Here is a 26,934-nt window from a genome sequence, read left to right on the forward strand (position 1 = left end):
GCAGTTGGAATCATCTGTCAGTATTTGTCCTCCAAGGAAGCTGTTTTTCGTGAATTCAGCCCTGGACTAACATTCCCTAGGCAGGAAAAAAAAAAAAAACAGATGAAAGAGAGAGAGGAAAAAGGGAGAAAAATGTATCTGTTACCATTTAATGACAGATGTGAACTGTATGTAGTTAATGTTTTAATTATAGAGTGGTGCTCTTGCACCACTCTATGTAGTATAAGGATTTCTGTTTGCATAATATATGCAATTTCTGTTTGTACAGATATATGAGGAAAGATCTATCTTTTCCTAATTTTGATAGATTTATATTTGAAAGTTGGTTTCAACATTTTCTGGCAGGCAGGAGGGTGCCAGCCTAAGAACTGAGTGAGCTACAGTTTTATAATCTAAGGGAAAGTGGAGACAGGGAGAAGACCACCATCTTCCGTATTCTTGAGGATTCCTTCATCAGTTCCTCCTCTGTGTTGGGTGGGGGTCTTTCTTGTCCCTATGTGGTCAAACTGGCACTGTCATGGTGCAATGGAAATGAGCAAAAGGAGCTAACATATGCCAAAATATGGTAAATCATCTCAGGTTTCAGTATAATATCACCTTTTCCTTATGTTTTTGTTTTTACTGTGTATAGAGAACCACATCATAGAAGTCATTAACTTACTATGCTTACTGGGCAGGATGTGGGTCTCATTCCACCATTACTTTATAATTTTGGGGCACGTCTTATGCTTCTGTTGCATTCTTTTACTGCTAAGGAAGCCTGTTTGGTTTCGTGGTAAAGTGAAACTGCTGTCTTAAATGATCATTAACTTACTAACTCTCCCAAACTTTGGTTTTATTTACAGTCCCCTCTTGGGATTAATTATTTAACCACTTGCTCTGTCCCTTTACTTTATCCCTATCAAGAATACTAAGCCAGCAATCTGAATATATGGATTCTTACCCAGGCTTTACTAGTAATTTTACTATGGGGCCTGCAAGTCATTTGCTTATAATTTTTCACCTCTAGAATGATTCTGTTGCTAGACATCTTATTTCTGTTCACAAAAGACACTATAAAGATAGAATGAGATACTAATGATAGATTATTGTGGGTCTGGTATAAGTCAGTGTTGGGTTCTACTCTCAGGCCTGGAAAGCCCACACTTGCCCAGCTTCAAGACCAAAGAAAGAGCCTGGGTTCAGTGACAGCTATCAGTGGGCCAGTGAAAAGAGGGAGCTTACATGTCTGAAGCAAAGTCCTGAGGCAACACCCCACCAGCTGCAGCAGGCAGGGCAGGACAGTCTTTGCTTCATGGAAGAGGGGAGCCACTTATAAGGGGAATGAGCTTCACGTTGGCTCATTGGTTACCAGGGAAACTAGCAGAATGCCCCTCACCGCACCTTTGAGGAGAACAGTGACTTGCAGGTATGTAGAAAGGTCAGCCATGTGAGTAGGGTGTAAACGAAGCAAGCACTGGTCGAGGAAGGGATGTACAGAGAGCCAGGGAAGAGCCACCTTGAGTGGCCTGACCTTACAGTCAAATAGGAAATCATCCCTAAAAATGCGAAAGGTTATTTTGCTTTCTTTTAGTTGGAAGGTTGTTTCTTTCTCTTTAGATCATGTGGCCAGCATTTTTTTTTCTGCTATATATGTAAAAACTACAAGTGGAAACATGCTAATTGTTCACACACATATATATAGTGGGCCTGATGTAAATCAGATAGGAAAATATCAGACTTCAAATAAGATATCACTTAATAAAGTTTATTCTTTCCAGTGAGGACCTTCTCCAGATAACTTGCTGTCTTGAATGTTAGCAGTAGAGTGGGTGTGGATTTTGATCTACGGCTGACAACTCAGGTGATGTGACCCCAGTGCTTAAATAGCACTGCAGGTGTCCATCCCTTGTAGTCACGCACATCTGCCAATATGGATAAAAAAAAAAAAAAACCTTGAAATCGTGATTCTGCTTTACAGTGTGTTATTTTCAGGCCCAGAGTGGTTTTAAAATACCTTATTTCAAAATATTTTCTTGTGTAGATGAATCCTTTATTGTACTTCTATGAAATATCATTAGTCATGGTTATAGGAAATATATAGCATAGAAATAGACAATTTAAATAAATTCTCTTTATGGATAATATTGGGCTTCCCAGGTGGCATGGTGATAGAGAATCCACCTGCCGATGCAGGAGATGCAGGAGACATGGGTTTGATCCTTGGGTTGGGAAGATCCCCTGGAAGAGGAAAGGGCAACCCACTGAAGTATTCTTGCCTGAAAAATTCCATGGACAGAGGAGCCTGGCAGATTGCAGTCCACGGGGGTCGTAAAAGAGTCAGACATGACTTAGCACACGCGTGTGTAATGTACACGTGTGCGTGGTGTATTTGTCACATGATGACTTTAAAATTAACAAGAACTAGAAACAGTTTAAATAAAATTCCTGATGACTGTTTCCATTTCTCATATAGAGCTTATTTCTATATGCCTGAAAAGTAACTAGAAATGTGTAAAACTGAAATTTTAAATAGCCTTGGGATTTTTAAGGCTCATACATGTTTATGAATTGCAGCTGCACATGTGAACACGCCTGTCCCTCACAGCTAAGAAATTCTGAGATGCTTAACATGACTTAAAGTTATACACAGCCTTTCTCTGAACAAAGCTCTTTTTTATCTAGCATACTTACTCTTTGTTCTCAGAGATGTATCACTGCATCTGCTTGTTTGGTGAATTCACTCTTCTGAGGATGGATAAGTAAAATAGATGATGATTTCAGTAATTGGATTGTTTTTCCTTCAGATTATTAATAAGGTACTTGAAAGTGATTATTAAATGCCTTTTTTTGAAAAAGATAATTATATTGATGTTTTTGCCACTGTGTTTTTTCCAAGCTTTGAAAAATATTTTGTTAATGAAAATTAGCAAATACTAACAAAAGTAGACTTGTTGACTGAAAGAAGATGGGCAACCTAGAAGTTGCGAGTTAATGTTTTATTCTGCGGACATTCTTAGGACTTCAAACCTAAGGGGAGACAGTGTCTCATAACCCTGAGAAATTGCTCTGATGCTCTGAAGGGGAGCCAAGATATATGGGTGTGTTTGCAACAAAGGGCAAGTAGTCAGGAGATTACTGTTAACTAAAGAAAGCCAGACATCTGAAGTTAAGGAATTCAGCACTTTTCTGTGTCCGGGAAGATTCAAGAGTCTGGGCTCACTGAAATCATTTCCTTTGGTATGTACCTCAGCTCTGGGGGCCAGTGTCCTGTTTTCTCATCCTGAGTTCCCTCAAGCTGCCCTGTTGGGAGTGGCTGCAGTCCGATGACTGCTCGATGGGGGTGCATTCTTTGTTTCCATTCTAAGCTCCCTTAGGCGCTCACCATCAGGGTTGACTGTGATTGCTGATGACTGCTCCATCCTTTGTTTACCTATAGGATAGGCAGTATTTTGTTTTTCAGACTAATATGTTGAAACCCTCCTGTACTCAGAATGAATGATCATCAACATTGTATTTGATTATCTGTTGTTAGTTTTTTTTTACCTTTAGGACCTGGTCTCGAGAGGTTGATTTCATTTTGATACCCTTTGTTTAATGAGCAGAGAAAAAAGCTCTCATTGTTCCTAGTGAAAGAAAGTGAAAGTCACTCACTCATGTCTGACTCTTTGCCACCCCTATGGACTATACTGTCCATGGAATTATCTAGGTCAGAATACTGGAGTGGGTAGCTGTTCCCTTCTCCAGGGGATCTTCCCAAGCCAGGGATCGAACCCACCAGGGAAGCCCCTAATTGTTCCTATTAGACAGTTAATCCTTCGTTAAGATGGTCCAAGCAGAGAGATGAATTAGCATAACACAAGCATTAGTCCTGAAAAGTTATGGAATAGAAAAAAAGAATAAAAGAGGAAAAAAAATCTAGTGCAGTATTAACCCACTTCTAAGATGTGAGTTGATGCTGCAGATGTTCTGCAGACTCTGAGAAGTCTTTTTTCAGAGGACAGAAATAATAAAAATCCAGTTGAAGCTTTAAATTGGGGGGGGGGGAGCAGGAAATAAAAACCTTCTTACTCTGCAGTGAATGGGTTTAATATCTTGAGGAAAAGTTTGGCCTTTTAGAAACCTGTATATTCTCTATCTACCTTGAAGATAGTAGACTTCTTTGTTGAATGACTTCCCTTGTTAAGTTTCGGCCAGTCTGTTGCCCTCTATTTCTCTGTTGCCTGAATTTTTGCAGCAACCTCAAAGTTCTTGTCTAACTTCTTTGCTTTTGCTGTGATTATTGTACAGTTCCATTGTAGCCTTATTGCTTTGTAGACAAGCTGTTATAAATTTCTCAAAACCCTTCTGTGTATTTTGAAGAAATTAGTAAATTCATACAATAGGCACTTAGGGAAAAAAAGGAAGGCTCATTTATGGTTCTCTTACTGGAAGGGGGACCGTTTCCAGGGCCCAAGAGTGAGCTCCTGTCTAACACTTGGAAATGAATTGTCCAAGGAGACATGCATGCTGACAAAGCAGAATGCTTTATTGGGAAGGGATGCCTGGGCAGAGAACAGCAGGGTGAAGGGACCCGGGAGGACTGCTCCGCCACATGCTTCTCAGTCTCAGGTTTTATTGTAACTGGGAGTTAGCTTTCCAGGTTATCTCCGGCCAGTCATCTTGCTTATATCCATATTTGGTCTGATTCCTGGCAGCACTTACATCTCTCAGTCTCGATGGTGTCTGGCAAAAGGATTTCCGGGAGGTTGGCAGAACGTATTATGGGCTGGCATCTCCTCCCTCCTGTTGGCCCCTCCCAAATTCTTCCCAGCTGTATCATACTGGTTTTTACTACTCGTTGATTGCTTTTGTTTTATGAATCAATGTAGTTCTCCACCTCAAATTCATCTGAGTCAGTTAACTTCAACAAGCACATACTATATGCAGAATGTTGATTACACTGCTAGCTTCTGAGGATAAAGAAGGCGTTTTGTCAGCCGCAAATTATCTAGCAAATGCCATCTCCTCTTCTCCTCCGTAAAGCCTCCTCAACTACTCCAACCCAGTGCATTGTTTCTTCAGACATGTGGAGTGGGTAACTGTTCCCCTCTCCAGGGATCTTCCCAACCCAGGGATCGAACCCAGGTCTCCCGCATTGCAGGCGGATCCTTTACCAGCTGAGCCACAAGGGAAGCCCTGCATTGTTTCTTATTTGCCACTATTCTCAGCTTGTTTAGCATTTCTCAGAATGCTTAATGTACTATACCTTGATGCATGATGCATTTCTTTTTTCTCACAAGATTTTTGAAGACTGGGAACCAGGGCCACATTCTACTGATCACGTTCCCTGTTTTTATCTTGTATAGATGATGTAACTAATAATAAATCTAAACACAATGTATACAATCTATAAATTCTCTAGTTAAGTTAGAAAAATGAAAATACTACAGAAACACAAAGGAGAAAGCTGTTACTGTGGGATTTAGAAAATCTTGTTGGAAAAATCTTTGATTCAGGCATTCCTTGAAATAGGTAGAGAAAAGGACCAGCTGTTCCAAATAGTGGGAGTGACATGAGCCAAGACATAGAAAAACAGTAAATGTAAGGTGTTAAAGGAATGGCAAATAGGTTGTTGCAGAAGTTAGGATGCTTGACTGAAGGGTACAGTAGTCAATAAAGTTGGTAAAATAGTTTGGGATCAATCCTTCCCAAGGAATTCTGACCTTATTTTATTGGTGATATGAAATTATCATCCTATAAGAAGGTTTTTCAGGCAGGATGCAAGATATATTACAGAGGAAAAAGAAATTAAATACAGAGAGGCCAGTTAGGAAACAAGGCTGTTGTGATAATCTAAGCATGAGTAACAAGTTCAAACTTGTGAAAATAGAAGAAGGGATTTAAATTGGAAATATTTCAAAAGAAGGTTTGAGGGGACATGCTTGGTAACTCAGCAAGCACAGGAAAACTGTGAAATGGAAGAGTTAAAGATAATACCAGGAATTCTGAACCTTTTGAACTAGAAAAACCATTCCTGTTAATTCAGAACTCACTGTGATCTATTACAGAGCATCTAGGTACATTTCCATCTTTCCAACCATTTTTTAAATCAAATAGAACAGGTTTTTAAAATTTTCCATTCCTTCCTTATTGTGTAAGAAAACTGAAGCTCACAGTTTTGACTTGCTCAAGTTTATGTTTTTATTATGTGGTAATACTTGGGTTAAAAGTTAGCTTTTTCATAACCAGTTGGTTTTGCCATGCCAAATTGGAAATATTGGCAGAATATGAAATTTCTTAGTAGGTTTTGGGACTCTAAAGGAAACAGTAGTTGAAGCAATGGGAATGGATGAGACTTCCAAGGAAGAAATTGTAGATAAGGGAGAGAAAGAGAATCATGGATTGGAATTTTGGTAACATGTATTTAGCTGAATTAAAAAGAGACAAAGAAGAAAACTTAGAATATAGTAATCAAAGAAATAGGAAGAGGATCAGGAGTTGAAGTGTTGCTAGAAACTGAGACTATCGAAAAAACTGATCAAAGGAAGATGCTATATATGTTATGGTGATACAGAAGGAGATGAGAATAAGGAAAAGCCATTTAATTTAACAAATAGGAGATTGTTAGAAACCTTTGAGGAAAGTCTTTTGAGAGAAGACTGAAGACCACATTATACTTGGTTTAAGAAAGTATAAGGGGAACTTGAGGAGGAGCCAAGATGGCGGAGGAATAGGACGGGGAGACCACTTTCTCTCCTACAAATTCATCAAAAGAATAATTGAACGCAGAGCAAACTTCACAAAACAACTTCTGATCGCTAGCTGAGGTCATCAGGCGCCCAGAAAAGCAACCCATTGTCTTCGAAAGGAGGTAGGACAAAATATAAAAGAAAAAAAGAGAGACAAAAGAGCTAAGGATAGAGATCCGTCCCGGGAAGGGAGTCTTAATAGAGGAAGTTTCTAAGCACCAGGAAACCCTCTCACTGGCGGGTCTGGGGGAAGTTTTTGAATCTCGGAGGGCAACCTGACTGGGAGGGGAACAATAAATAAAACCCACAAATTACGTGCCTAAAAGCAACTCCCAGCAGAAAAGTACCCCAGATGCCTGCATCCGCCACCAGCAAGTGGGGGTGGAACGGAGAGGAGCAGACGGCATTGCTTAGGGTAAGGACCGGGCCTGAGTGCCCTGAGGACAATTGGAGGGAGCTTTTGTGAGTTACCAACTTAAACTGTGAGATAGCAAGAGAGAGAGAGATAATTAATTGGCCTGAACACACTGCCGGCTGTTCACAGAACAGAGGGTCTGAGCAAGTCCAGAGAAGAGCTTTCAGGCTGCAGACTGGCCCAGCCCCGCCGGAGGCAGAGGGGAGGGGTAAGGGGCAGGCTCGGCCCCAAGGACCGCATCCCCTACCGCACTGCAAACAGGCCTCCAGTTTCTAATCAGAGACCTCCTGAGATTCTGGATGGTCGACATCCGCCGGGAGGGTCACGGCGAGACACAGGGTGCAGGCACCCGACTGGCATGGGCGGGGACTGGGACTGGGTACGCGGAGGGCAGAAGGCGCACGCACCGGACTGGCACGGGCGGAAACTGAGACTGGGACCGTGGAGGGGAGAAGGCGCGCCGCACCCAGGGAGAGTGCACCCGTCAAGCTCCTGGCTGCCTGAGCTGCCCGAACGTGGAAGGCACAAAAAGCAGGCGCAGCTTTTTGTTCTGTGCTTTTGTGGAACACCCGAGGGCTGGAACCGCGCACAGCGCAGGGCACGCTCCATATAGAACAGCCGGGAGCCTGAGCAGCGTAGACGGGGAAAGCAGCGCCAGCCCCTGTCCGCAGCGCGATGGAACTAGCAACCTGAATAAGAGACCACCTCCGCCTGCCTGTGTCAGGGCGGAAATTAGGCACTGAAGAGATCAGCAAACAGAAGCCAAATAAACAAAGGGAACCGCTTCAGAAGGGACCGGTGCAACAGATTAAAATCCCTGTAGATAACACCAACTACACTGGAAGGGGCTTGTAGATATCGAGAAGTGTAAGCTGGAACCAGGAGCTATCTGAAACTGAACTGAACCCACACTGACTGCAACAGCTCCAGAGAAAGTCCTAGATATATTTTTACTTTTTTTTTTTTAAGTTAAAAAAAATTTTTTTTTTTTAAATTTTTTCTCTTTTACTTTCCTTTAAAATTCCCTATTACTCCCCCATTACTCCTTAACTTTCATTTTCATAGATTTTTTATGATTTTTTTAATTAGGAAAAATTTTTTTTTCTTGTTTTTTTTTTCCTTTTTCTCTTCTATTTTCTATTTTTCTTTTTCTCTTATTTCATTTTAAAGTCCTCTATTACTCCTCTACTACTCCTTAATTTTCATTTTCATTACACTATAACCTTACCAAAAAAAAAAAAAAGAGAAGCCCTATTTTTAAACCGAACTTCATATATATTTCTAAAATTTTTTCTTGTGTTTTGGTTTTTGTTTTTAATATTGTATTTTTAAGAGTCTAACCTCTACTCTAGATTTTTAATCTTTGTTTTTCAGTATGTGATATAAATTGTGGGCATTTAAGAATCCAATATTCAGTTCCCATTTTTATTCAGGAGTGTGTTGATTACTCTCCCCCAATCTTGACTCTCCGTTTTCTACCTCAGAACACCTCTATTTCCTCCTTTCCCCTTCTCTTCCCAATCCAATTCTGTGAATCTTTGTGGGTGTCAGGGCTATGGAGAACACTCGGGGAACAGACAACTGCGTAGATCTGTCTCTACGTAGATCTGTCTCTCTTGAGTCCCCCTTTTTCTCCTCCTGCTCATCTCTATCGCCCTCCTCCCTCTCCTCTTCTTCATGTAACTGTGAACCTCTCTGGGTGTCCCTCACGGGGGAGAATCTTTTCGCCATTAACCTAGAAAGTTTATTATCAGTGCTGTATAGTTGGAGAAGTCTTGAGACTACTGGAAGAATAAAACTGAAATCCAGAGGCAGGAGACTTAAGCCCCAAACCTGAGAACACCAGAAAACTCGTGACTACATGGAACTTTAAGTAATAAGAGACCGTCCAAAAGCCTCCATACCTACACTGAAACCAACCACCACCAAGAGCCAATAAGTTTTAGAGCAAGACATATCACGCAAATTCTCCAGCAACGCAGGAACATAGCCCTGAACGTCAACATACAGGCTGCCCAAGGTCACACCTAACACATAGACCCATCTCAAAACTCATTACTGGGCACTCCATTGCACTCCAGAGAGAAGAAATCTAGTTCCACGCACCAGAACACTGACGCAAGCTTCCCTAACCAGGAAACCTTGACAAGCCAATTGTCCAACCCCACCCACTGGGTAAAACCTCCACAATAAAAAGGAACCACAGACCTCCAGAATACAGAAAGCCCACTCCAGACACAGCAATCTAAACAAGATGAAAAGGCAGAGAAATACCCAACAGGTAAAGGAACATGAAAAATGCACACCAAGTCAAACAAAAGAGGAGGAGATAGGGAATCTACCTGAAAAAGAATTTAGAATAATGATAATAAAAATGATCCAAAATCTTGAAAACAAAATGGAGTTACAGATAAATAGCCTGGAGACAAAGATTGAGAAGATGCAAGAAATGTTTAATAAAGACCTAGAAGAAATAAAAGAGTCAATTAAAAATGAATAATGCAATAAATGATCAAAAACACTCTGGAGGGAACCAAGAGTAGAATAACGGAGACAGAAGATAGGATAAGTGAGGTAGAAGATAAAATGGTGGAAATAAATGAAGCAGAGAGGAAAAAAGAAAAAAAGAATCAAAAGAAATGAGGACAACCTCAGGGACCTCTGGGACAATGTGAAACGCCCCAATATTCGAATCATAGGAGTCCCAGAAGAAGAAGACAAAAAGAAAGGCCATGAGAAAATACTCGAGGAGATAATAGCTGAAAACTTCCCTAAAATGGGAAAGGAAATAGCCACCCAAGTCCAAGAAACCCAGAGAGTCCCAAACAGGATAAACCCAAGGCGAAACACCCCAAGGCGAAACACCCCAAGACACATATTAATCAAATTAACAAAGATCCAACACAAAGAACAAATATTAAAAGCAGCAAGGGAGAAACAACAAATAACACACAAAGGGATTCCCATAAGGATAACAGCTGATCTATCAATAGAAACCCTCCAGGCCAGAAGGGAATGGCAGGACATACTGAAAGTAATGAAAGAGAATAACCTACAACCTAGATTACTGTACCCAGCAAAGATCTCATTCAGATATGAAGGAGAATTCAAAAGCTTTACAGACAAGCAAAAGCTGAGAGAATTCAGCACCACCAAACCAGCTCTTCAACAAATGCTAAAGGATCTTCTCTAGACAGGAAATGCAGAAAGGTTGTATAAACGTGAACCCAAAACAACAAAGTAAATGGCAATGGGACCACACCTATCAGTAATTACCTTAAATGTAAATGGGTTGAATGCCCCAACCAAAAGACAAAGACTGGCTGAATGGATACAAAAACAAGACCCCTATATATGCTGTCTACAAGAGACCCACCTCAAAACAAGAGACACATACAGACTAAAAGTGAAGGGCTGGAAAAAAAATATTTCCTGCAAACAGAGACCAAAAGAAAGCAGGAGTCACAATACTCATATCAGATAAAATAGACTTTCAAATAAAGGCTGTGAAAAGAGACAAAGAAGGACACTACATAATGATCAAAGGATCAATCCAAGAAGAAGATATAACAGTTATATATGCACCCAACATAGGAGCACCGCAATATGTACGGCAAACACTAACGAGTATGAAAGAGGAAATTAATAGTAACACAATAATAGTGGGAGACTTTAATACCCCACTCACAACTATGGATAGATCAACTAAACAGAAAATTAACAAGGAAACACAAACCTTAAATGACACAATGGACCAGCTAGACCTAATTGATATCTGTAGGACATTTCACCCCAAAACAATCAACTTCACCTTTTTCTCAAGTGCACACGGAACCTTCTCCAGAATAGATCACATCCTGGGCCATAAATCTGGTCTTGGAAAATTCAAAAAAATTGAAATCATTCCAGTCATCTTTTCTGACCACAGTGCAATAAGATTAGATCTCAATTACAGGAAAAAAATTATTAAAAATTCAAACATATGGAGGCTAAATAACACGCTTCTGAATAACCAACAAATCATAGAAGTCAAAAAAAAATCAAAATATGCATAGAAATGAATGAAAATGAAAACACAACAACCCAAAACCTATGGGACACTGTAAAAGCAGTGCTAAGGGGAAGGTTCATAGCATTACAGGCTTACCTCAAGAAACAAGAAAAAAGCCAAATAAATAACCTAACTCTACACCTAAAGCAATTAGAGAAGGAAGAAATGAACAACCCCAGGGTTAGCAGAAGGAAAGAAATCTTAAAAATTAGGGCAGAAATAAATGAAAAGAAACTAAAGAGACCATAGCAAAAATCAAAGCTAAAAGCTGTTTTTTTTGAAAAAATAAACAAAATTGACAAACCATTAGCAAGACTCATTAGGAAACAAAGACAGAAGAACCAAATTAAAATTAGAAATGAAAATGGAGAGATCACAACAGACAACACTGAAATACAAAGGATCATAAGGGACTACTACCAGCAGCTCTATGATAAAATGGACAACTTGGAAGAAATGGACAAATTCTTAGAAAAGTATAACTTTCCAAAACTGAACCAGGAAGAAATAGAAGATCTTAACAGAGCCATCACAAGCAAGGAAATCGAAACTGTAATCAGAAATCTTCCAGCAAACAAAAGCCCAGGACCAGATGGCTTCACAGCTGAATTCTACCAAAAATTTAGAGAAGACCTAACACCTATCTTACTCAAACTCTTCCAGAAAATTGCAGAAGAAGGTACACTTCCAAACTCATTCTATGAGGCCACCATCACCCTAATTCCAAAACCAGACAAAGATGCCACAAAAAAAGAAAACTACAGGCCAATATCACTGATGAACATAGATGCAAAAATCCTTAACAAAATTCTAGCAAACAGAATCCAACAACATATTAAAAAAATCATACACCGTGACCAAGTGGGCTCTATCCCAGGAATGCAAGTATTCTTTAATATCCGCAAATCAATCAATGTAATACACCACATTAACAAATTGAAAGATAAAAACCATATGATTATCTCAATAGATGCAGAGAAAGCCTTTGACAAAATTCAACATCGATTTATGATTAAAACTCTCCAGAAAGCAGGAATAGAAGGAACATACCTCAACATAATAAAAGCTATATATGACAAACCCACAGCAAGCATTACCCTCAATGGTGAAAAATTGAAAGCATTTCCCCTGAAATCAGGAACAAGACAAGGGTGCCCACTCTCACCACAACTATTCAACATAGTTTTGGAAGTTTTGGCCACAGCAATAAGAGCAGATAAAGAAGTAAAAGGAATCCAGATAGGAAAAGAAGAAGTGAAACTCTCGCTGTTTGCAGATGACATGATCCTCTACATAGAAAACCCTAAAGACTCTTCCAGAAAATTACTAGAGCTAATCAATGAATATAGTAAAGTTGCAGGATATAAAATTAACACACAGAAATCCCTTGCATTCCTATACACTAACAATGAGAAAACAAAGAAACTAAGGAAACAATACCATTCACCATTGCAACAAAAAGAATAAAATACTTAGGAGTATATCTACCGAAAGAAACAAAAGACGTATACATATAAAACTATAAAACACTGATGAAAGAAATCAAAGAGGACACAAACAGATGGAGAAACATACCGTGTTCATGGATTGGAAGAATCAATATTGTCAAAATGGCTATTCTACACAAAGCAATCTATAGATTCAATGCAATCCCTATCAAGCTACCAAAGGTATTTTTCACAGAACTAAACCAAAGAATTTCACAATTTGTATGGAAATACAAAAAACCTCGAGTAGCCAAAGTAATCTTGAGAAAGAAGAATGGAACTGGAGGAATCAACCTGCCTGACTTCAGACTATACTACAAAGCCACAGTCATCAAGACAGTATGGTACTGGCACAAAGACAGAAATACAGATCAATGGAACAGAATAGAAAGCCCAGAGATAAATCCACGAACCTATGAACACCTTATCTTCGACAAAGGAGGCAAGGAGATACAATGGAAAAAAGACAACCTCTTTAACAAGTGGTGCTGGGAAAACTGGTCAACCACTTGTAAAAGAATGAAACTAGAACACTTTCTAACACCATACACAAAAATAAACTCAAAATGGCTTAAAGATCTAAATGTAAGACCAGAAACTATAAAACTCCTAGAGGAGAACATAGGCAAAACACTCTCCGACATAAATCACAGCAGGATCCTCTATGACCCACCTCTGAGAATATTGGAAATAAAAGCAAAAATAAACAAATGGGACCTAATGAAACTTTAAAGCTTTTGCACAACAAAGGAAACTATAAGCAAGGTGAAAAGACAGCCCTCAGATTGGGAGAAAATAATATCAAATGAAGCAACAGACAAAGGATTAATCTCAAAAATATACAAGCAACTCCTGCAGCTCAATTCCAGAGAAATAAATGACCCAATAAAAAAATGGACCAAAGAACTAAACAGACATTTCTCCAAAGAAGACATACAGATGGCTAACAAACACATGAAAAGATGCTCAACATCACTCATTATCAGAGAAATGCAAATCAAAACCACAATGAGGTACCATTACACAGCAGTCAGGATGGCTGCTATCCAAAAGTCTACAAGCAATAAATGCTGGAGAGGGTGTGGAGAAAAGGGAACCCTCTTACACTGTTGGTGGGAATGCAAACTAGTACAGCCACTATGGAGAACAGTGTGGAGATTTCTTAAAAACCTGGAAGTAGAACTGCCATATGACTTAGCAATCCCTCTCCTGGGCATACACACTGAGGAAACCAGATCTGAAAGAGACACGTGCACCCCAATGTTCATCGCAGCACTGTTTATAATAGCCAGGACATGGAAGCAACCTAGATGCCCATCAGCAGACGAATGGATAAGGGAGCTGTGGTACATATACACAATGGAATATTACTCAGCTGTTAAAAAGAATTCATTTGAATCAGTTCTAATGAGATGGATGAAACTGGAGCCCCTTATACAGAGTGAAGTAAGCCAGAAAGATAAAGAACATTATAGCATACTAACACATATATATGGAATTTAGAAGGATGGTAACGATAACCCTATATGCAAAACAGAAAAAGAGACACAGAAATACAGAACAGACTTTTGAACTCTGTGGGAGAATGTGAGGGTGGGATGTTTTGAAAGAACAGCATGTATATTATCTATGGTGAAACAGATCACCAGCCCAGGTGGGATGCATGAGACAAGTGCTTGGGCCTGGTGCACTGGGAAGACCCAGAGGAGTCAGGTGGAGAGGGAGGTGGGAGGGCGGATCGGGATGGGGAATACAACAGGTAACTCCATGGCTGATTCATGTCAATGTATGACAAAACCCACTGAAATGTTGTGAAGTAATTAGCCTCCAACTAATAAAAATAAATGGAAAAAAAAAAAAGTATAAGGGTAAAAAGAAGAGCCAATGAATTTATACTACTATTAAGAAATTTGTTTTTTATATGTTTATATTCTTAGGGGATCAGAGTTTGGGATAATAGGTGGGTATGTCTTACGCCTTGTCCTTCCAAATTACCCTGGGTAGAACTCTACACTTTTCTGAGACCTGACTCTTAGACCTAAGTTCATGGTAATACCTCATACAAAGCTGAGTTCAAAGAACCCTTGAAGAGCAACACAATAAATACAGTATCATTTGCATTTCAGACAGCTTCAAAGAGTTTTTAAATGAAAATCTCATTTTAAAAATTTCATTATTTTTGGCTCTATTACTTTCTAAATCCTGAAAGTGTTGTTTTTTTTTTTTAAATTTCTTATGTGAAACATTTACATTGTGTCTTTGTGTTTATTCTTATTTAAAGGATGGAGTGGCCTTATGCATGTTCATGCAAAACACCTTAACACGATTTATGAGGTAATGTTTCTTTGTTTTTAAAACATGATTTCTTTGCTTTCTTCTCTGTAACCACCTCTGTGTTTTTTCAGTCTTCTAACTTTACTGAGGCTTTGAGTGGCTAAGTCAAAGATCTATCTTGGTAAATGTCACATGGTACTTGAAAGTATATGGGTTGTTTTCAAATATCTTTTGATACTGATTTTTAGCATCATTTCACAGTGGTAAGAGAAGAGACTTTGATTTTGATACCTTTAGACCATGAAATTTTTGCACCTTGTTTTATGTCCCTGGATATGTTCCAGGGTCTCCTAGTTTATAGTTTATGAGAACTTGAATAGAATTTGTATCCTCCTGTTGTGTGAAAATTGTATAAATCTTAATTATGTTGAATTGGTTCATGGTGCCTTTCAGGTCTACTGTATCCTTCTACTTTTCTGTATATTCAGTTCATTAATTTTTGAGAGTTTGATATTGAAACTCCAACTAAAAACCTTTATCTATTAAAAAATAATTGTAATATATAGTGGAACTGTATGTAACTTTGTTCTATATTTTCCAAGTCTCCTATAAATGTGTTATATTTTCATAATTTAAAAAATAAAAAAGGCAATAATTTAAAAACACAATTTCTAAAAAACCCAAAATAACTATTATTCTATGCTTTGCACTAGTTAAAAAATAGTCACTGATAGTCTATTCATATTTAGAATATATGAATTCAATATTCATATATTTTGGTTCATATTTATTTTTGCCATCAAGGACAGTCATATAATTAGTTGTTAGTGAAGTACATACAAATATTTTAAAAATAAGAGCCTTGAGATGTTAAAAAGAGTTTAAGACTTAGCTCTTTTCCCTGAAGAGTTTGTATTTTGTTGTAAGCTTGGCTATATTTAAGTATAGACATGTCAAAGTTAAATACTGATACTAGAGCAGAAAAGACACATAAAGATAACCTAATATTCAAAATTAGTAGAATGTATAGTGAAGTGATCTGTATCCACAAGGAGAGAGAAATAGAGTTATCAGTTGGAGAAAGCTTTTACATACTTCTGAGAAAGATGGATTCACTTTGCACCTAGAAGAGGAAGAAAAGGGAAAAAATTTGGGTCCTGCCATTATGCATTTGGGGTTACAAACTTACATGATTGGGGTGATTAGCTTTCTACTTCCATATTCTGAATGTAAAAAAAGTTAAAATTCAGGGAAACTAGGGAAATACATACTTGTTTACACACTTATTAATTGGACATCAATGTATTTTTGTTGCTCTTTATATGTGAGAGTCTAGGGAGAGTGAATACTGTCTTCATTGTCTTACTTCCTGTTCACCTACTTCTTACCACATTTGACCTTTTCTTAAGTAAATCTTAGAAGTTTTTTTCTTTAGATAATTCTTTTTATTTGGAAGCAGTGTGTGTTAAGAAATGTGCAGTTTCTTTAGACCTGCATCTTTTCATTTTGGTTAGACCCACAAAAAGTTATATATTTTCAAAACATTTTAAATTCACCTTTTAATACACAGTTCTGCAAAATGGGTCTTTGCAAACATGAAAGGTAAAGACTTTTTACTTCAGTACCATTCTTTTATGTAGAATCAGTCTCTGGATCATTTGAATGAGGAATGAAAAGATTTTTGATAGGAACCTTCGATACCACATTTCTTCCTTTTTGATACAACCTTAATTTTCCCATCTGTAATTTGATATCAACAAAAATGGACTAAGACTGAGTAATTCCCAATTGTCAGGTGCTTAGAAGTTCCAGGAGCTCTCTACAAGCTTGTTAGTCAGTCACTCAGTCATGTCCAACTCTTTGGACCCCATGAACTGTAGCCTGCCAGGCTTCTCTGTCCATGGAATTCTCCAGGCAAGAATATTGGAGCGGGTTGCCATTGCCTTCTCCAGGGAATTGTCCCTGCGCAGGGATCAAACCTGGGTCTTCTGCATCGCAGGCAGACTCTTTACGTGTGAGCCCCCCGGGGAGCCTGTATACAGGCTTACCTCGGAGACATTGCAGGTTGGGTTCCACACCGCCACAACAAAGTGGTGTCAAAATAAAGCAAGTCACAGAATTTTTTGGTTTTCCAGTGCACATGAAAGTTATATTTATACTCTACTGTAGTCTATTAAGTATGTGATAGCATTATGTCTTAAAAAATGTACATATTAATTTAGAAACACTTTATTGCTAAAAAATGCCAATCGTCATCTGAGCCTTCAGTGAATCTTAATCTCTTTGATGGTGTAGGGTCAGTATTAATGGCTGCTAACTGATCAAGGTGGTAGTTGCTAAAGGTTGGGGTAGCTGTGGAAATTTCTTGAAATAAGACAACAGTGACGTTTTCAACTTCACTTGACTCTTCCTTTTATTTCTCTGTAACATCCAGTGCTGTTTGACAGCATTTTACTCAGAGGAACTTCTTTCAAAATTGTAGTCAATCCTCTCAAACCCTGTGGCAGCTTTATCAAATACGTTTACTTAATATTTAAAATCTTTTGTTGTCATTTCAACAGTCACAACATCTTCACCAGGAGTAGATTCCATCTCAAGAAAACACTCTTTGCTCATCCATGAGAAGCAACTCCTCATCTGTTTAAGTTTATCATGAGATTGCAGCAAAATCAGTCACATTTTCAGGCTCCACTTCTTGTTCTCTTGCTGTTTCCATCACATCTGCAGTTATTTCCTCTAATGATGTCTTGAACGCCTCAAAGTCATCCAAGAGGTTTGGAATCAGCTTCTTCCAAACTCCTGTTAATGATGATGTTTTGAGTTCTTCCCACAAATCACAGATGTTTTTAATAATGTCACCAGACTCCTCTGCCCATGAAATTTTCCAGGCAAGAATACTGGCATTGGTTGCCATTTCTTCCTCCAGGGAATCTTCCCGACCCAGGGATCGAACTGCAGTCTCCTGGGTCTCCTGCATCACAGACAGATTCTTTACCTGCTGAGCCATTGGGGAAGCCCCAACAGCATCTTGAATAGTGAATCCTTTCCAGAAGGTTTTCAATTTACGTTCTCCAGATCCATCAGAAGAATCACTCTCTGTGGAAGCTAAAAGACTAATGAATTGTATTTTTTAAATAATGAGACTTGAAAGTTAAAATTACTAACTTGATCCACAGGCTGCAGAATGGATATTGTATTAGCAGGCATGGAAAACAGCTTTTATTTCACTGTACACTGAGCTCTTGGGTGACCAGTGCATTTCATTGTCAATGGGCAGTAATAGTTTGCAAGAAATCTGTTTTTTCTGAGCAGTAAATCAGCAGTGGACTTAAAATATTCAGTAAACCACGTTGTAAACTGATGTGCTCACCCAGCCTTTGTTGTTCCATTTACATAACACTGAGTAGATTGAGCATAATTCTTAAGAGCCCTCAGATTTTCAGAGTGGTAAATGAGCATTTAGTTTCAACTAGTAACGAGCTGCCCCTAAACAGAGAGTCAGCCTGTCCTTTGAAGCTTTGAAGCCAGGCATTGACGTCTCTCTGTAGCCGTGAATTTCAGTCCTAGACGGCATCTTCTTCTAATATAAGGTTGTTTTGTCTGTGTCCTCACCTTCATGAATTATCTTAGTTAGATCTTCAGGATGACTTGCTGCAGCTGGCGTTTGATCTGCATCAGCACGTGCTGCCTTACCTAGCACATTTATGTTATGGAGACGGCTTCAGCCTCTGCTAGCTTCAGACTTTTCTTCTGTGTCTTCCACATCTCTCTCAGCCTTCATAGAACTGAAGAGAGTTAGGACCTTGCTCTGGATTAGGCTTTGGCTTAAGGAAATGTGGGTAGTTTGATCTAATACCTGAACCAATAAGACTTTCTTCCTATTAGCAATAAAGTTGTTTTGCTTTCTTATCTTTCCTGTGTTCACTGGAGGAGCACTGTTAATTTCCTTCAAGAACTTTTACTTTGCATTCACAACTTGGCTAACTGTTAGCCAAAGCCTAATCTAGCACAATAAGTGAAAGTGAAAGTTGCTCAGTCGTGTCCGACTCTTTGCAACCCCATGGACTATATACAGTCCATGGATTTCACCAGGCCAGAATGCTGGAGAGGGTAGCCTTTTCCTTCTCCAGGGGATCTTCCCAACCCAGGGATCGAACCCAAGTTTCCCACATTGAAGGTGGATTCTTTACCAGCTGAGCCACCAGGGAAGCCCAGTAAAGTGAAGTGCAATAAAATGAGATGTGCTTGCATTACACAGAAACAACTGTTTATTTGGAAGAAAGTTAATATGCCTGTAGTTTAAAATAAATAATGATTTGGAGAGGTATGTTGATCAGTTTGGGGCTTCCCTGGTGGCTCAGAACGGTAAAGATGGCAGTGCAGGAGACCCAGGTTTGATCCCTGGGTCAGGAAGATCCCCTGAAGAAGGGAATGGCTACCCATTCCAGCATTCTTGCCTGGAGAATTCCATGGATAGAGGAAGTTGGCAGGCTACAGTTCATGGGGTGGCACAGAGTCAGACACAACTTAGCTACTAACACCTTCACTTTGACAAGTTTGCATATCATTTAGTATGAATTATTATATCTTCATTATTATACTGTTTTGCTTCTCATGGTTACAGGCTAATGGTTCTATTGTACTTTGAGGTGTGCTTGTTTTTATAAACATAGGTCAATAATTTTGTTTCTACTATATCTCAAGTTTTTTAAATACTTGTAGATTAATATCAAAATTTAAAATATTAACATCCATTTTTTCCTTCTTCCTTCAATACATAGACTTCCTTTAATAAGTGTTGCACTGGTTCAAGGTCGGGCATTGGGTGGAGGAGCAGAAGTTACTACTGCGTGTGATTTCAGGTAGGGTAAACATTGTATTGCTCCTTGCACAAATATAATTAACGTGTGAAATTTATTTCTTTGCCCGAATTATAGGTATTTTATATATTTTTAAATAGGATGATCGATGAGCAAATATTTTCTTTCTGCCAATCATATCATTAAAGTAGATAATCTTAATCAGTCTAATGTAACTCCATAATTACTTCACTGCTGTGCATTTCAGAAAGTTAACAAAACAAAATGGTTTTGAAAGAAACAAATCCATATTAACAAAGTCCCTGGGGAATGAAGCCGAGGAAATACATGAAACTTTAAGAGTCATAGGAATTATACAAGAAAAGAACTAAAAAATAAAACCAAAGAAATAAAGAGAATGGGGAAAGGGTCTGCCTAAGTGTTCCTCTTACTAATAACAAGAGGTTTTCTCAGACCCTGTCTGTACTGTGATTTGTAGAAACTTTGTGGGGAGTTTGGGCTGATTAGAGAATTCATTTAGAGAAAATTATTTGGTACCAATTAACTTTTTAATCCTAGGATTCTTTTTAGTATTGGATAGCTATACTTTAGGAGAAGGGAATGGCAATCCACTCGTTTTCTTGCCTGGAGAATTCCATGGATGGAGAAGCCTGGTGGGCTACAGTTTGTGGGGTTGCAGAGTCTGATACGACTGAGTGACTAACACACGAAGCTGTACTTTATAGGAATGATACAGTTTTGTAAGGCTTTCTATATTTTGGTTTTGTGTGTATAAAACATAAATGTCAGTTTAATGACTTGCTACAAAATAGGAAGCTATGTAACCATCTTATAGGTCAAGAATTGAAACATTATCAGCATTCCTGAACTCCCTAAGGCATAACCCCTTCATTTCCATCTGTAAGAAAGTATTACCCTAAATTTTATAATTACTTTCTCATTTTCCTTTATAGTTTTATAAGTTAACTATTCTATAACCAATATATTCTATTTATTTTCCTTTTGAACTATATAAATAGCATACTAATAGAAATACTATGAGGAAAGATTCAGTTAGCTAATTTATGCAAAAGAGGTAACTTTTTTCAATTTATGATTCAGGTTTCAGTTTATAAGTTGAAACATGTCACTTTATAGTCAAATAAATTGAGATTTTAAAATAGTTTGGGTGTATAAGACAAATGACAAAGATCCCAGTCTCTTTGAAAACTGTGCTAAAGTTGCTTTAGTTGTGTCTGACTCTCTGTGACCATATGGACTGTAGCCTGCCAGGCTCCTCTGTCCATGGGATTCTCCAGGCAAGCATACTGGAGTGGATTGCTATGCTCTATTCCAGGGGATCTTCCCGACCCAGGGATTGAACCTGCGGCTCCTACATTACACGCAGATTCTTTACCTTTGAGCCACCGCCACCTGGAGAAGCCAGTTTGAAAACTTCCTAACTGGGGAGGATTCTTGTAGCAACAAAAACTGGTCATTTCCCATGACACCGCCCTCTGCTGTCGCCAGTGCAGATTGCATTCAGTTCACTTCAGTCACTCAGTTTTGTTCGACTCTTTGCGACCCCATGGACTGCGCGCAGCACGCCAGGCCTCCCTGTCCATCACCAGCTCCTGGAGCTTACTCAAACTCATGTCCATTGAGTCAGTGATGCCATCCAACCATCTCATCCTCTGTTGTCCCCTTCTCCTCCCACCTTCAGTCTTTCCCAGCATCAGGGTCTTTTCCAAGGAGTCAGTTCTTTGCATCAGGTGGCCAGAGTATTGGAGTTTCAGCTTCAGCATCAGTCCTTCCAATGAATATTCAGGACTGATTTCCTTTAGGATTGACTGTTTTGATCTCCTTGCAGTCTAAGGGACTCTCACGTGTCTTCTCCAACACCACAGTTCAAAAGCATTAATTCTTCAGTGCTCAGCTTTCTTTATGGTCCAACTCTCACATTCATACATTTCTACTGGAAAAACCATAGCTTTTACTATATGGACCCAATTCCAGATTCTATCAGGAAGCTACATTTCATTCTGTGAGGAGGAAGGAGTTATATTGGCTTTATGGACAATATGAGACTAAATTGAAAATGTGTGTGAAAGGATTAAATGCTTTTCTCGCTTTACCCTGAAATAAAGGTACTTATGAAATATATCATTTAAATATAAAATTATATAATATATAAATATAAAGTATATATTTAGATATAATGTAATATATCTAAAGAATCCTAAGCTATATGTAAGTATACATTATTACACTTAAAAATCCTCTACATAAAAGTAAGTGAAAATTAAATCTTTATAGATGTACTCTCTAACACAGAGTCATGTGCTCATCTTTAAGCATTTGTTAGACTTTTGTTTCATCTTTTATACTCATTCCTGATCTGTGTTTCGCTGGAGTTAGGGTTCAGGACAAAAGGCAAAATCACAGAAGAAATAATTAAAGATTACTTAGTCCTTTAATACTATGTTTGCTATGTTTTTCTATAAATGAAGTGTCTTATGTCCTAGAACCTCATAAAATGCTGAGTTTTTTTTGATTATGAGAAATCTGAGGGTACTACCCTCATCAGATATATTCAGTATCATAAACAGATACAGTCACTTTTCCATGAAGACATATTCATTTGTGGATCAATTACTTGGCTTGTATAGATCCTCGTATTAAGCTGCATTCAGTAGAGTCATTCATTAAACATATGTTTATCACACATTTATGCTAGCTTGGTGCTGCCATTCAAGAAAGTTGTGCATCTTGATTTTTTGTTTAGTACTTTTAGTAATACAGTTTTATTACATTTTATAAAATTGTTGGTTCACCACTTAGAAGAAGTTTAAAAAACATAGAAACTGATCTTTCACAATAGAAGTGTGAAAACACTCTCTTAGACTATTCAGCTCTTTTAAATGTACACACTCAAGAGTTCTTAAAGGTAAAGGGTAGTAGAGAGTCTTTTTTTTTTTTTTTTTTTTTTTTAAGTAGAGAGTCTTGTATAACTGAAGTACATTCCTAACCACTAGTTATAAGGTAGTGATAAATCAGTATAAATTACTCTAGCTGATCTTCCACCTAACTTTATCATTGCTCTGTCGATTATTTTCTATAACAAACTGTAAACTATTTCAGGAGATGAGAAATACTTTTTTTTTGAGAAATACTTTTAATATGAATATTCCTAATAAATGAGCTTATATAGCATTCCAGCATTACCCCCCTCCCTGCCCCAAAACCCTTTAAGCACCAGCTGATAATACATGTAATAAATTAATACGTCAGAAGCACTCAGATCTACATGACATATATAGACTCTTAGACTGAATTGCCTCCAGTTGAGTCACAATTTTCATGTAAAACTTGCTTAGAGAAAATGGCTTTTAAAAAACATTTTCTAAAGCTGGTAACTTAAAAATTGGCATTCCACAGTGCTCAAAAACTCGTCATTCAAACATTATGTTTCTCTTTAGTGACAAAATTGATGAGAAAATGAAAAGCTAGAACTGTGATAAAATCATCTGCTTCTGACTTTTAAATTTGTCTTGATTAAATGAAACACAAATTAAGAAAATATGTATTTGAATATTAATTTTCTATTGCAGCCATAACAAATCACCACAAATTTAGTGGCTTATAACAGCACCTGTTTATCTCACAGATACATAAGTTGGAAGTCTGGCTGGGCCGAACTGGCTTCTCTAAACCTGGTCACGCAAGGCCCAAGTCAGTAGATTGACCGGACTGAGCTCTAAGGACTCGGGGGAGCGTGCACGTCCAGGCTCATCCTGGTCACAGCTGGCAGAATCCAGTCCTATGCACTTGTAAGACTGAGGTCTCTGTTTATCTGTCAGCATGCCAGCCAGGGGTCAGTCTTCACTCTTGGAGGATGCCTGTATTCCTTCTCATGTTTTCCATGTGACCACCTTCAGCAGTGGGGGGGTTAAGTTCCTTTCACACTTTAAATCTTTCTCACTTTTCCCTCTGCTGCATCTTTCCGACTCCAGCTGGAGAAAGTTTTCTGCTTTTAAGAGCTCACTGGTTAGAATGAGCCCACTCAGATAATGCCTGGGATAATGCCTCTCTCTCTATATATATAAGAGGTTTTATATATATATATATATATATATATATATATAAAAATATATATATATAAGAGGTTTTATATATATATATATATAAAACCTTAATTAGATCTGCACAGTCCCTTTTATCATGTAAAGTAACGTATGCACAGCTTCCTGGGATTAGGGCCTGGACGTCTTTGTGGGACCATTCTACCTCCGTCACAAGGGCTTGTCATAGAGAATATAGTTGTCAGTTTTTTTTTTTTTTGCTAATTTTTATATTCCTATTTGATCACCAATTAAAATTGGTAACTTTGTTACTCCAAGTTACCTTTGTGAACTGCATCTTTTTAAACTTGTAAATTTAAATACACCAAATTGATAAAGGTTCATTGTTCCAAAAATTACTTAATGTGTTACTGTATTATAGTTCCTTAGATTGGTTTCAAGCTCAAGATTCTAGAGTGTGCTTTAGGAGGTACTAAGAACACTCATTCCTTGAATCCCCTTGTCTTATTCCCTATCATTCAACAAAAGGAAGGGGGTGGGAGAGGCAAGGGGAAAGGAAAGAAAATCTCTCAGAAATATCCTTGAAAATAGAAAATGACAAACTCAGACTGCTTGAGTTTTCACTGTCAACTTTTGGCAGTCAGAAACATGTGAACAGTTTAATTTCTTGTCTGTTATTCAGTTTTTGCTACTTAATTTGGTATAAGAGAGAAATTGGAATTGTGTTTTTGGTTTGAAATTACGGTTAGCCCTCTGTATCTGTGTGTTTCAAATTCAAGATTTCAACCAAGGATTGAAAATACTCTGGAAAAAAAATTCCAGAAAATTTCAAAAAGCAAAACTTGAATTTGCCATGTGCTTGCAACTACTGATGTTCCTTTTACACTGAATTAGGTAATCTAGAGATATTTAAACTATATGGAAGGACATGTACAGTTTATGTAAAAATACTGCATCATTTTGTATAAGGAAATTAAGCATCTGAAGATTCTGATATCTGTGAGGGATCCTGGAACCAGTTGTGGAATGGACAAAGACTCCCTGTACCATTTTATAATGTAACTTCACCAATTTTTAACATTTTGCTCTTCTGTTTTTCACCTCTTATGTGTGTGTGTATATGTATGTTTTATATATGTATATACATACACATATATGTAAAATAGTTTTTTATGAGAAATTTGAGAGTAGGTTGCAAACATCTTACCCTTTTACTCCCTTATACACACACACACACATACATAAATATATATTCTTTTTTCAAGAACTAGTTGTTCAGTTGCTCAGTTGTGTCCGACTCTTTGCGACCCCATGGACTGCAGCACGTCAGGCTTCCCTGTCCATCACCAACTCCTGGAGTTTGCTCAAACTCATGTCCATTGAGTTAGTGATGCCATTCAACCATCTCATCCTCTGTCATCCCCTTCTCCTTCTGCCGCCAATCTTTCCTAGCATCAGGGCCTTTTCCAGTGAGTTGGCTCTTCACGTCAAGTGGCCAACGGATTGGAGCTTCAGCTTCAGCATCAGTCCTTCCAAAGAATATTCAGGACTGATTTCCTTTAGGACTGACTGGTTGTCTCCTTGCAGTCTAAAGGACTCTCAAGAGTCTTTTCCAACACCACAGTTCAAAAGCATCAATTCTTCAGCCCTCAGCCTTTTTTATGGTCCAACTCTCACATCTATACATGACTAGTGGAAAAACCATAGCTTTGACCAGATGGACCTTTGTCAGCAAGAGTCCATATAGTAAGTTACTGTACTCTAATGAAGAACTAGAGTGTTCTTTATATAACCATAGCACACAGTTGTCAAATGCAAGAAGTTTACCATTGATGCCATACTTTCGTCTAGTATACTTTCCATATTCTAATTGTGTCAGTTTGGCAATAATGGCCTTTATAGCACTCCTGGACATTTCCTCTACTGCAGGGTCATGTACTACACTTAGTTTTCAGAACTCTTCATGTTCAGAACTGAGATAATGTTTTTTAAGCCACTAAGTTTGTGTGATAACATCATAAGTAATACAGATGATGATACTTTAAAAATGTTTACTGTGCTTTCTGGTTGTAAAAGGATATTGTGTGCATTCTGGTGAATATGAATCGCCTGAGGATTTTATTGAAATGCAGTTCTGACTTCATCTCAGGGGTGAAGCCTGAGTTGATACTGATATTACTGGTTCACAGACCACACATTGAATAGCTACGTTCTAGGTTATTTTGTGTGTTGGTCATTCAGTCATGTCCGACTCTTTGTGATCCCATGGACTGCAGCCTGCCAGGCTCCTCTGTCCATGGGATTCTCCAGGCAAGAATACTTCAGTGGGTAGCCATTCCCTTCTCCAGGAGATCTTTCTGACCCAGGGATCGAACCTGGGTCTCCCACACTGCAGGCATATTCTTTATCATATGAGCCACCAGGGAAGATTATTTTGAAAATACTTATTTTGAACATATTGTAAATATTATAATAATAAAATATACCTTACTGTATTTAAAAAAATTTTAAGAATATAGAGTTAGCTATAGCATAAAAATTAAAGTTACAGCAAAGATAATTAGCACTAGCACTGCAGTGTGCTTTCTTCATGTCTTTTTAAAATAGACATATAATATTTCTGTTTTTTGAAAATTAGGATCATATGACCTATAGTTTATATTTAACGAAAGTGTTCCCATATCACTTGGGTATTTAAAAAATATGAATTTAAAATTTTTAAAAATATTCCATCAGTTTGGATGTACTAAAATATCCTTTTTTGACTGTTCCTAATTTTCCTCTATTATGATTAATGCTGTGATAACTGCTTGATATGTAAGACTTTGTCATTTTGGATTATTTTCTTTGATTTATTCTATAAATTCTAACACTTACTAAGTAGTTCAGGTACTTAGTCAAAGAATGTGAACATGTTTAAGAGTTCTGATATATAGTGCCAGGTTACCCTCCAGGAAAGATTCTGCCAGTTTATGCTGTCACCAGCAGTATATGAGTGTCTGTCTGAGAGCATCCTTTTTTACAATAAGTACTACTCTTTTAAAAGCTCTCTTCTAACTTTGATAATCAAAAATTAAATTTTATTTTGTGCTTTTTAAGGTTTTGGTGAGGCATAA

The 26,934-nt window shown here is 38.0% G+C and overlaps 1 protein-coding gene across 7 annotated transcripts in view; it reads left to right on the top strand.

Annotated features, from left to right (window-relative positions):
* The window catches only part of ECHDC1 (ethylmalonyl-CoA decarboxylase 1), a 59,412-nt gene that overhangs the window by 25,191 nt on the left and 7,287 nt on the right, over nucleotides 1-26,934 (top strand). For 3 of the 7 annotated variants that reach the window (XM_061131553.1, XM_061131551.1, XM_061131550.1), the window contains 2 exons: nucleotides 14,945-14,997; nucleotides 19,719-19,799. In XM_061131553.1, coding sequence (XP_060987536.1) covers nucleotides 14,945-14,997; nucleotides 19,719-19,799 — 134 coding nt within the window. Of the gene's footprint in view, nucleotides 1-14,944; nucleotides 14,998-19,718; nucleotides 19,800-21,093; nucleotides 22,982-23,403; nucleotides 24,200-26,934 lie in introns of those variants that run through there. The other 4 variants (XM_061131555.1, XM_061131557.1, XM_061131556.1 and 1 more) reach the window with 4 other exon arrangements.

Source organism: Dama dama, chromosome 28 (assembly GCF_033118175.1).
Source record: "Dama dama isolate Ldn47 chromosome 28, ASM3311817v1, whole genome shotgun sequence".
Classification (NCBI taxonomy): Eukaryota; Metazoa; Chordata; class Mammalia; order Artiodactyla; family Cervidae; genus Dama; species Dama dama.